General features: G+C 37.9%; 1 protein-coding gene across 1 annotated transcript in view; it reads right to left on the reverse strand.

Moving 5' to 3' along the window:
- RXFP1 (relaxin family peptide receptor 1) overlaps window positions 1-12,969 on the reverse strand; it is a 154,821-nt gene that overhangs the window by 40,900 nt on the left and 100,952 nt on the right. The window contains exons 6-9 of the mRNA XM_017526017.1: window positions 11,675-11,746; window positions 6,592-6,663; window positions 6,431-6,502; window positions 2,628-2,702 (exon numbers count right to left, since the gene is read on the reverse strand). Coding sequence (XP_017381506.1) covers window positions 2,628-2,702; window positions 6,431-6,502; window positions 6,592-6,663; window positions 11,675-11,746 — 291 coding nt within the window. The remainder of the gene's footprint in view (window positions 1-2,627; window positions 2,703-6,430; window positions 6,503-6,591; window positions 6,664-11,674; window positions 11,747-12,969) is intronic.

Here is a 12,969-nt window from a genome sequence, read left to right on the forward strand (position 1 = left end):
GTGCTCTGCCAAAGGTGAAATAGCATGTATGTCCCACCGCTCCTTGTTGCCTCTTAGAATTCCTTTTATTTGGCTACCTTATGACTGTAGCCTACTGATGGGCCCCAGAAAATTATGACTTTGTGGATTGTAAAGCTCTTTCTTATTGGTAGAGAGGGAGTACTGTTGCCTTGTGGCTTTCTATATCCTAATCACAATATTCTAGGAATGGAATTGTAATATATGTAGTCTTCTGTGACTTTTTCTTGAGTAATTCATATGTTCTTGAAGTTGAGTCATGTTGACTGAAGTATCGATTTTTCATTCATTTTCACTGCTCTGTGTGTGTGTGTGTGTGTGTGTGTGTGTGTGTGTCTGTGTGTGAGAGAGAGAGAGAGAGAGAGAGATCACTTTTTATTTTTCATTCTTTTCCATGTCTTTTAGAATTTTGCACTATTATGTATACGCATTGTCTTTTATATTTTCATGCTTTTCATTTTGGCTCTTTTGGCTAATAAACTTGCTTAATTTCATCTCAAAAGAAAAATTTATTTCTTGACTTTTAGTTCACCTTTGGCTATTGCCATATCTGTCCTTATGCTTACTTATTACTTATATTTCTTTCTTTTTGAATTTTACAACTTTTATTGTGGCGTTTACAGCATAATTTCCTGGGCTGTAATCTGACTCTTTATTTTGTATGTATTTTCCCCCTAAATCAGTGTTAAAATGATGTTTGGCCAAGAAATCGGCCAGATTTTCTAGTTCATACTGTGCTAAATGAAAGTTCATGCAAGGTAAAGATAGTATGATTTGTTTTTAAAAAGGTGAATAATTATAAAGCAAAACATTATTATTACTAGCATTAAAATCAGGATAATATTCACGATCAGGAATTCATATGAAATAAGTTGTTTTGGATAGCTAGAATTTACATATGAAAACTAGTAGCAAAATTTTTAAAAGTCTATTTTTTTAGAAATAAGTCTTAGTCATTTTGATTTTTACCTGAAGTATATTGTATATTTTCCTGCCTTTTGAAAAACAAAGGCAAGGTTTACTATTGCCTGTACATAATACTGCGCACAGTTGCATCTGGTCTAAATGCACACTTTTTTTTTCAGATGGAGTCTCGCTCTGTCACCTAGGCTGGAGTGCAGTGGTGGGGTCTCGGCTTACTGCAATCTCTGCCTCCCAGGTTCAAGTGATTCTCCTGCCTCAGCCTCTGGAGCAGCTCTGACTACAGGGGCCTGCCGCCATAGTCGGCTAATTTTTGTATTTTTAGTAGAGCCGTGGTTTCACCATATTGGCCAGGCTGGTCTCGAACTCCTGCTCAGCCTCCTAAAATGCTAGGATTACAGGCATGAGCCACTGTGCCCAGCCATGCACACATTTAATTGCTAATTATGTAAGTATTGTTCAATTGTGCTTCATTACAAAGTTGGGATTTCTGAGCCTGTAATAGATGCTAATGTATTTATTTGAATCAAAATTCAATTTTAATGAAAGACATTGAACTTAATTTGCCCTTTACTTTATGGCTTTAGCTTGTTTTCAATGTATAATACAGTATTGTACTGTCATACCAAAATGCCTACTGGACTTTTGGTAACTCTTCAGGATGTGTGCTTTTTTTCTAAGAGGTTGCAAATTAGTACAGCTTGAATTACTGTCTTTGCTTTTTAAAGCATTTCTCACTTATGCTTTTTTATCAAGTTGACAGTTGTTACTTCTGACTACAATCAATGCTTCTGACTCTAACTTTTCCTCTTCCTTTTACTTTGACATTTCTGGTTTGCTATGAGCTTAGAAATAAAACAACCAGTTTGTGAGATTTCCTATAAAATAAGAGACAGAGGGACTTTTCACACGATACTGCATATGCAGTTTGTTGATTGAACTTGTTATTAGTTCTTTTGCTTATTTCTTCCTCTTATTTTTCACCTGTATTCTAAACAGGCAAATTTACTGGATAGTTGAGTTCTGAATGGTAGAGTGATATTTATTACTATGAGAAAAGCCACTGTGTAAAATATTCCATGGAACATATTTTATCATGACTAGCTTTTTAAAAATAAATGCTAAATATCATATTCTTATTATTCAGAATTTAAGAGTGAAATTAAAATGACTTAGTCTTTCTGTGCAAAATTAGTAGGTGAGTATATCAGCAGGGAAAGTGGGAGATGTTATATATAGATGCTGTGACATTCCCTCTGTCTTTCTTCTTCCTGGCTCCAGCACATATATATATACGTGTATATATATATATACGTATATATATATATATATATATATATACGTATATATATACGTATATATATATGTGTATGTATATATACGTATATATATGTGTATGTATATATACGTATATATATATGTGTGTATATATATATATATATATACACACATTTTGTTTTTTTGTTCTTTTGAGATGTTTTCTGTTGCTGAGAGTTTAGAGAAGTTAGTTTAGATAATGTAGATGTTTAACATAAAAATCATGTTAAAGCAGTTTGAGGAAAAGTGATATGATACTAAAAACCTTATCATTGAAAAAAAAACCCTAAAACAATCTTATATCTGAAATGAATTAGGTAAAAACAGACAATTTAGTTGAGATCTTTAAAAATAAAGATCCAATTGCTTACAGCCAGTGTAGTCTTGGCATGTGTTGACAGAGAAGCTTATCAGGTAAATGGGTGAGGACATTATTCATCAGGACTCTGAAAAAGGAAAAGACAAACAAGTAACATTTTTCTGGTTCTCTTTTCATCTTGGTTCAAACATGGTATTATTATTATTACTCTTATGAAACCACAAAAATCCACTACATTAGTTGTCTTTCCCCTCTAATTGTTTTTCTCTGAGACGGAGTCTCACTCTGTTGCCCAGGCTGGAGTGCAGTGGTGCGATCTTGGTGCACTGCAACCTCTGCTTTCTGAGTTCAAGTGATTCTTCTGCCTCAGCCTCCCAAGTAGCTGGGATTACAGGTATGAACCACCACGCCTGGCTAATTTTTGTATTTTTAGTAGATACGGGGTTTCACCATATTGGCTAGGCTAGTCTTGAACTTCTGACCTCAGATGATCCAGCCACCTTGGCCTCCCAAAGGACTGGGATTAGAAGCATGAGCCACTGCACCTGGCCCACCTTGTTTTATTGTGTTTTGCTTTATTACACTTTGCAGATATTGCATTTGAGTCGGGGTCTTGCCTTGTTTTCCAGGCTGAAGTGCAGCGGTGTGATCGTGGTGCACTGCAGCCTCAAAAACTACGGTACTTAGGTGATCCTCCTATTTCAGCCCCCTGAGCAGCTGGGACTGCAGGCATGCACCACCATGCTCTGCTAACTAAAAACAAATGTTGTTTTGGTAGTGATGGGGTCTTGCTATATTGCCCAGGTTGGTTTCAAACTCCTGGCCTCAAGCTGTCCTCTCTCCTTGATCTCCCAAAGCATGAGATTACAGACATGAGCCACCCTGCCCAGCCATAAAACTTCTTATCATTGTATTGTTTGTGGTGATCTGTGATCAGTCATCTTTGAGGTTGCTATCACAGTTGTGGCATCACAAACCATGCCCATATAAGACAGCAGTCTTTTTATTTATTTATTTATTTTTGAGATGGAGTTTCACTCTTGTTGCCCAGGCTGGAGTGCAATGGCGTGATCTCAGCTCACTGCAACATCTGCCTCCCAGGTTCAAGTGATTCTCCGTCTCAGACTCCTGAGGCATGTACCACTACGCTCAGCTAATTTTGTATTTTTAATAGAGGCAGGGTTTCATCATGTTGGTCAGGCTGGTGTCGAACTCCTGACCTCAGATCATTCGCCTGCCTTGGCCTCCCAAAGTGCTGGGATTATAGGTGTGAGCTACTACACCTGGCCAAGACAGCCATCTTAATCTATAAGTGCTGTGTGTGTTCTGATCACTCCACCAACCAGCAATTCCCCCTTCTCTCTCTCTTTTCTCGGGCCTTTTTATTCCCTGAAACACCACAATATTGAGATTAAGCCAGTTAATAACCTTACAGTGGTCTCTAATTGTTCAAATGAAAGAAAGAGTCCCACCAGAATTATGGGCCCTCAAGAATTATGCTAAATCTACTCTGCCTGTGCTGTATAATGGAACAGCAAAGCCTGGATGACAGCATGTCTGTTTACAGAATGGTTTACCGAGTATTTTAAGTCCACTCTTGAGAACTACCACGCAGAAAAAGAAAATTTCCTTTCAAGATATACTGCTCATATATTTTCTCACCTTAAATCAAAAGCTAGAAATGATGAAGCGTAGTAAGAAAGGCATTTTGAAATATAAGTAAAAAACCAGGCCTCATGCATCAGTTAGCCAAATTGTGAATGCAATGGAAAATTCTTGAAGGAAATTAGAAGTCCTACTCCAATGAACACACAAATGATAGGAAAGTGAGACAGCCTTAATGCTGATGGAAAAAGCTTTAGGGATCTGGATAGAAGATCAAACCAGCCTCAACATTCCTTTAAGCTAAAGCCCAATCCAGAGCAAGATCTAAGTCTACTTCATTCTATGAAGCCTGAGAGAGGTGGGGGAGCTGCAGAAAAAAAAGTTTGAAGCTAGCAGATGTTGGTTCATGAGGAAAGGAAAGAAGCTGTCTCTATAACACAGAATTGCAGGGTGAAGCAGGAAGTGCTAATGGAGAAGCTGCAGCAAGTTATCCAGAAGATCTAGCTAAGATCATTGACAAAGGCGGTTCCACTAAACAACAGATTTTCACTGTAGATGAAACAACCTTCTATCGAACCTCACAAGACTTTATAGCTAGAGAGGAGAAGTCAATGGCTGGCTTCAAACCTTCAAAGGACAAGCTGACTCTCTTGTTAGGGGCAAAAGCAGCTGGTGACTTTAAGTGTAAGTCAATGCTCATTTACCATGCCAAAAATCCTAAGGCTCTCAAGAATTATGCTAAACCTCTGTCAGTGGAACAGCAAAGCCTGGATGACAGCACATCTATTTACAGCATGATTTACTAAATATTTTAAGCCCACTCTTGAGACCTATTGCTCAGAGAAAAAAGATTTCCTTTCAAGATATACTGCTTACTGACAATGCACCTGGTCACCCAAGAATTCTGATGAAGATATACAAATAGATTCATGTTGTTTTCATGCCTGCTAAAGCTACATCTGTTCTGTAGCCCATGGATCACAAAGCAATTTTGACATTCAAGCCTTATTATTTAAAAAATACATTTTGTAAGGCTATAGATGCCATAGATAGTGATTTCTCCAATGAATTTGGGCAAAGTCAATTAAAAACCATCTAGAAAGCATTCATCATTCTAGATGTCATTAAGAACACTTGTGATTCATAGAAGCAAGGTCAAAAAAGTCATATTAACAGGAGTTTGGAAGAAGTTGATTCCAACTCTGATGAGTGAATTTGAAGGGTTCAAGACATCAGTGGAAGAAGCAACTGTAGATGTGGTGGAAATAGCAAGAGAGCTAGAATTGGAAATGGAGCCTGAAGATGTGACTGAATTGCTGCAGTCTCATGAGAAAACTTGAACGGATGAGAAGTTGCTTCTTATGGATGAACAAAGAAAGTGGCTTCTCGAGATGGAATTTACTCCTAGTAAAGATGCTGTGAACACTGTTGAAATGACAACAGAGTATTTAGAATATTACATAACTTACTTGATAAAGCAATGGCAGGATTTGAGAGTATTGACTTCAGTTTTGGAAGAACTTCTCTTATGGGTAAAATGCTAGCAAATAGCATTTCATACCATAGAGAAATCAATCATGAAATTAGGAGTCAATCAACAAGGCAAACTTCATTGTTATCTTAATTTAAGAAATTGCCACAGCCACCCCAGCCTTCAGCAGCCACAAGTCTGGTTAGTCAGCAGTCGTCAACATCAACATGAGACCCTCCACCAGCAAAAAGATTACGACTCGCTGAAAACTCAGGTGACTGTTAGCACTTTTGAGCAAGAAAGTATTTTAAAATTATGGTATACACATTTTTAGACATAACATGATTGCACACTTAATTAACTACAGTATAGTGTAAATATAATTTCATATGTGCACTGGGCAGCCAAAAAAATTTGCATGACTTGCTTTATTGTGACATTTGCTTTATTACAGTGGTCTGGAACCAAACCCACAACATCCTTGAGGTCTGCCTGTATAGAATGGTAATGATGTGCTTAAGAATATTGTGATAAAATGTGAGAGTGAGAATGTATTCAGTTTTTATGGGTTGATATTCTAGAAGGCAGAAACTCTCTTAAAATTGTTGTAACTATAAATAGCCTTATAAAATATGATAAAGAAAAGTTTTTTTTTTTTTTAATGGAAAGGCTTTTTTGGGGTTTTCACCATCTCAAATTTAATGGTATTAAATTTAAGCATTAATTTTTATTCATGTATTTTCCTTTGATTGAAATATTTGCATTAGTTTAGTACTTACAAGAGAATAAGAGAATTTAGTCCATAAAATGTTGGTGGGGAAATTTGACTGAGGTGATTATCTTCAATTATCCTGCCAGCCAGAAGAAAAAAATTAATTCATTTATATATCTTTAGAACTTAAAATGTAGTGCTATAAAATGCCACATAAATTAAACATACAGCCATTCTAGTCTGTGAAGATCTTCAAAAACACCCGGCTTCAGGAAGGTTATTCTGTTATGACTGAGATACCTGGAAAAGGAGAAATGACTGCAATAAATTTGTATCTTTTTGATATCTTACAATAAGGAAAGTAAAAACAATAATCATCCATCTTAAAATTTTTTATATAGCATTCTCATCATGAGACTTCCCTGCCTTTGACTCTCTAAGAACTGCTATCATCACCTTATCATATCTAGTTTTAAATTTCCTCATAATTAATCAATCCATTCATCTATTCATGTATTCATTAACCTATTTTGAATACTTACTCCATGGTGCTGTGCTAAGCATGCCATCCCTTTCTTTAAGAGGCTTTGAGTCTAGAGAGGCCGCAGCCTGTGAACAGATTACTTTGTAATGTCACGGAATGCAGAGGGAAGTGTCTAATGCATGGTGGCTCTGCCACTGCAGAGGAGAAAACACCCAGCTTTTTGAGGGATGGGGACCGCAGAGTGTGGAGGATTGAGGAGACAGGAGAAGGCTTTACTAAACAGAGGCACAATTGAGAAGGGTCTCGGATGAAAACATGCAATTCACAAAGCAAAGAATGGGCAGGAGCTATTCTAGGCAGAGGAAAAAGCTTATGCAAAAGCAAGAGGTATGAGAGAGCAACAAGTTAAGAAATCACCAGGTAATTCAGTGGAAACTCACCATGAAGAGGCTATGAGGAGAGACAGGAGATAAACCTAGGAGGCAGGCAGGGGCCTGTTCTGGACAAAAAGATATTGCATGCCTTGCTGAAGAGTTTGACTCTGTCTTGCACATCTTTACCTCCCACTCTTCTGCAAAGTGAAATAACTCTCCGTTCTATTGTGTTGATCTCTTCTTGCTGTGTTCACTCCTGTCTCAATTGCTTTAGTGTAGCAATTCACTGCACTAAATCTGTCACCAAACAGTTTGATATTAACAATTATTAACAGTGACCTTGAGCAAGTAATGAATTCCTGTAAGCCTCAGCTTCCCCAACTCTAAAATGGGGATAATATCACTATCTACTTCCTATGGTTGTAATGCTCAGCACATATTATGTTTTATAACAGTATCTCTGCTCAAGCCTCTTACTCCAATTTCTTTCCTCTTTCCTTTATTTTTCTGCTTATGATTCATACGCAAGTAAGAGTTCAAGTTTCGCTTCCACTGATAGATGATTCACACTGATTTCTCTCTCTTCTTCACTCTTCAATATCATGAGTAAACATCCTGTAACATTTCTCTCTCTTCACTCTTTCATATCTTGAGTAAACATCCTGTAAAATTTCTCCTGCCAGAATCTGTTCTCCCTTGCCAGATCTGACTTTTGCTTGGGGTAGTGAGCAATGGCATCCCATAATAGAGCCTCTTTCTTCCCTCCTTTGCAAACCTGGAGGCCAGGTAGGCACAGTAAGGGGTAAGAAATGACTTACAACCTGAGAGGATTCTCTTATATAAAAACCCTCCTGGTAAAATGCATTTGATCCACTATTTCTCCCTATGCCTATCTGTTTAGCCCAGTCCTCTTTATTTTTCAGAGCCATCCTTTACTGCTTTGGACCTGAGAGAATCATTTCTTTCAGTGAACTTTCATAGCAGTTTTGGTTTCAGGAACACAGGTTTGGAACTTAAGTACTTTTAAAAAATGGTTCTCTAATGTTGTATATATTTTGGCATTGTTTTCCCATCTTAGATGATAAAGTTCTAGAGAACAGGAGTCCTGCCTTTCCCCAGTGGCAGCTCAGTGATCTACCCGAAACCCCAAGGCATAACTACTTAAAAAGAGCAAGCCTGATTTATCTTTCTATGCCCTCATGGTGTCTACCTAAAATACTTGGACTCTTTGAGGGTTAATGAATAGTTATGGATCTAATGATTATTTAGATCCATAAATCAGCATATTTCTAATCATTATTTAACTAGAAATATGTGGCATCTTTAACAGTCAACAATAATCTGGTGCTATAGAAAAGCTATGAGGGCCAGGCGCGGTGGCTCACGCTTGTAATCCCAGCACTTTGGGAGGCCGAGGCGGGTGGATCACGAGGTCAAGAGATCGAGACCATCCTGGTCAACATGGTGAATCCCCGTCTCTACTAAAACTACAAAAAAATTAGCTGGGCATGGTGGCGCGTGCCTGTAATCCCAGCTACTCGGGAGGCTGAGGCAGGAGAATTGCCTGAACCCAGGAGGCGGAGGTTGCGGTGAGCCAAGATCGTGCCATTGCACTCCAGCCTGGGTAACAAGAGCGAAACTCCGTCTCAAAAAAAAAAAAAAAGAAAAGCTATGAAAAGAGATGGAGAACACTTTAAAGTTTACGCTCCAGTTCTGTACTGCCTTTCAAGAGCTTCCTCCACATCCAGTGAACGTTAAGCCGAACAGATGGTGTTTAGCAAATTTTGCAAAGATATGCGGAAAGAAGACAGTCAGGAGCCTGATGAGAGTGACTCCAATATTGATGCTGGATACTTGCTAAGACACAAAGATCAGGGATGGGGCAGAAGGGGAGAGGGCGTGGCTAAAGTGATTAGTGTTAAGGCTTCTAGTCTCCTGCCGTCTTCTTCCATTTCGCTGGTGAATTATTAGGTGCTCTTCTTGACTTAATCCCAAATTATGATTGAGTCAAGAAGCTAAAAATCTGACTGGAATGGGTTTCTTGGGTTAGGATAGAGAACAGGATAAAGAAAACAAGGGGACATAAATGGAAATAAAGAGAGTTATTTATTTATGTGATTTTTGGTTCTATTTCTTTTCAGTTACTTCTAGAATGCTGCGTTGCAGAAATCAATAAAATGGAACTTTGAGAAAGCTTGTTTTTTGTTTTTTTTTTTTTTTTTTTTTAAAGCACCATGAAATACCACTTCACACGCATTAGGACAGCTATTGTCAAAACAAACAAATGAGATGAGAAAGCAAGCGTTGGTGAGGATGTGGAGAAATTGGAACTCCTGCGCATCACTAGTTGGAAAGTCAGACGGTACAGCTGCTGTGGAAAACAGTCCCTTAAAAAAATCAAAATCAGACCAGGCACAGTGCCTCATTCCTGTAATCCCAGCACTTTGGGAAGCCGAGGTGGGTGGATCATGAGGTCAGGAGATAGGGACCATCCTGGCCAACACGATGAAACCCGTCTCTACTAAAATACAAAAAAAAAAAATTAGCCTGGTGTGGTCGCACGTGGCTGTAGTCCCAGCTACTCAGGAGGCTGAGGCAGGAGAATTGCTTGAACCTGAGAGGCTGAGGTTGTAGTGAGTCAGGATCACGTCACAGCACTCCAGGCTGGCAACGGAGTGAGACTCCGTCTCAAAAAAAGGAAAAAAAAAAAATCAAAATCACATCAAATAGCAGTCCCTTAAAAATCAAAGAGTTACCATCTGACTCAGCAATTCCACTTCTGGGTATATACCCAGAAGAAATGAAAGTGAAAGTGGAGACTTAAACAGATATTTGTATTCCTGTGTTGATGGCAGCATTACTCATGACAGCCAACAGTTATTCACAACATTATTCACGACAGCCAAACAGTTAAACAAAATGTGGTCTATAAATACAATGGAACATGATTCAGCCCTAAAAAAGGAAATTCTGATACATGCTACAACATGAACATTAATGACATTGTGCTAAGTGACATAAGCCAGACACAAAAAACTAAATATTTTATGATTCTCCTTGTATGAAGTACTTAGAGTAGTTAATTAATAAGTACAGAAAGTAGAATGATGATTGTCAGGGGTTTGAGAGAGGGGGAAACAGGGAGAGACAGATTTGAAGAATTATTTATAACAAATATGAAGTTTCAGTTGGGGAGGATGAAAAAGTTTTGGAGGTGGATGGTGACGATGGTTGCATAATAATGTGAATGTACTTAATGTCACTGAACGGTCTACTTAAAAGTGGTTAAATGGTGAATTTTATATTGTGTATATTTTACCACAAAAAGCTTTATTTCTTTAATCTTACAGTATTCATGCATTTTTTAAACTCCGATTAGTGAAAAAATAGTAATTGAATAGCTAGGCAAGTCTTCGGGTTTTTTCTTCTTCTTCACAAATATCATCACTAGTTTTTTTTTTTGTTTTTTTTTTTTTTTGTTTTTTTTTTTTTTTTTTTTTTTTTTTTTTCCCTCAGAGACAGGGTCTTGGTCTATGGCTCATGCTGGATGTTGGAGTGCAGTAGGGCAATCCTAGCACGCTGCTGCCTCAAACCTCTGGGCTCAAGGGATCTTCATCCCTTAGTCCCCCAAAGTGCTGGGATTGTAGGCATGAGCCACCCTGCCTGGCTGCATCAGGCTACTTTGAACCCCATCTCTACTAAAAATACACCAGGCTTTTACTTTGTCTAAATTCATTCAGTCATCACTCCTGTCACCATGGTGAATATATATTGAATTCTTAGTATGTGTCAGGCACAGTCTGCCTAATGCTTCCCATGGAGTTTCTTGTTTCTTACAACATCCCTGAGGCAGGAACTATTATAATTTGTATTTTATAGTAAAGGCAACTAATGCTTAGAAAGGAATATAAATTGGCTGGGCGCAGTGGCTCGCACTTGTAATCCCAGCACTTTGAGAGGCCAAGGCGGGTGGATCATGAGGTTAGGAGTTCAAAACTAGCCTGGCCAAAATGGTGAAACCCCATCTCTACTAAAAATACAAAAAAAAAAAAAAAAATTATCTGGGTGTGATGGTGGGCACCTGTAATCCCAGCTACTCAGGAGGCTGAGGCAGAGAATTGCTTGAACCCAGGAGGTGGAGGTTGTGGTGAACTGAGATCACACCAGTGCACTCCAACCTGGGTGACAGAGTGAGACTTCGTCTCAAAAAAAAAAAAGAAAGGAATCTAAATTGCTGAAGGTCACACACCTAGCAAGTAAGGCAATCAGGACTCGTACTGAAGCCTGTCGAACTCACAATCCCACGCTCTTAGCCGCGGTGCTCTACTGCCCCTTTAGCACCACATACATGGCTCCTTGGCACTGACATGGACAGGGAGGCTGGATTGGATTGGAACAGTCTAGGCTGTCAGACTATCTTAGAACGGGCAAATTAATTCACACTGGTACTTACAGTTTAGTGAGGCTTTTCAGTCCTCTGAAAGCATAGATGGAGATGGATGTAATCTTATTGTTTTGCAGGTACCTGTGAAAAGGATTATTAAAAAGAAAAAAAAATGAAACAGAGTTTCAATTTTGCAAGACAAAAAGAATTCTGTGGGTGGATGATGGTGATGGTAGTGTAACAATGTAAACATACTTAATGTCTCTGAATTTAGACTTAAAAATGTAGACACAAAAAGATGCTACATTTTATGTTATATGTATTTGATGACAATTAAAAATTTCAAAAAACTGAAAAAGGTAAACATTATAAAATAATTTAGTGAAGCTGTATATCATGTCACTTCATGTTTCTATTAAATTTATGTACAATTAGGCTGGTTTGTATTTAGAAATTCTAGTTATAAAGGTGAATGAATAATAGTCAAAGCTAACTATTTGAATTTTCTAGAAATAAAATATTAACCCATAGTAAAGTCCTCATGAATCAGAAATGTAGAAGACAGACTTTTAATACATTTCTTGCTATAATTCTTTAAACTTGTTAAGTGCTTAACACAGTGCTAGCCAACCTAAAAGTGTATGATGTTTTTAATATCCCAAACCGTATTCTATGCTAATCACATATCTGTCAACCAAGTCATTTGTGATCTCATTAATTTGATATCCAAGCCTTGTTCCAAAAACTGTTTGGGGAAGTTTATAAGGAGTAAAAGTGGCAAAAGAGAAAAACATAAATAAAAATAATCAGGACTAGAAGAATATAAATTAGATTGACATGTCAAGACAAGAATTCAGGCTTACATAGTTCAGTAATACTGAAAACATGACCTTGAGTTAACTGGAGGTCAAAGGAAATGGGTACCAGAGTACAAGCTATTGCATCTTTGCACCCATGTGAAGTTTTCCACTTCTACGTGTACTTGCCCCAGATTGTGGGAACGATAAAGTAAGAACTTCGAGGCTGCCTTCTTGTTCTGAGTGCAGGTCACCATTGCTCTTTAGAGTGTCCTGAAAGTTTATACGTAATTTGCTATAAATTTTAGGAGCAATAAGAAAGAAATCAATATGAGTGAACTTTCAGTTAATTAGAAATTTTGACTGAAAAAGTACCCTATTTCTTCAACATGCAAGAAAACCTAACTTTGATTGTTAAATGTTATTATAAATTTATTATAGGCTAGGCAAAGTGGCTTATGCCCATAATCCCAGAGCTTTGGGAGGCCAAGCAAGAGGATCATTTGAAACCAGGAGTTTGAGACCAGCCAGGCAGGGCAATATAGTGAGATCCTATCTCCAAAAAAA

The sequence above is a fragment of the Cebus imitator genome, unplaced genomic scaffold (genome assembly GCF_001604975.1).
Source record: "Cebus imitator isolate Cc_AM_T3 unplaced genomic scaffold, Cebus_imitator-1.0 Scaffold40, whole genome shotgun sequence".
NCBI lineage: Eukaryota > Metazoa > Chordata > Mammalia > Primates > Cebidae > Cebus > Cebus imitator.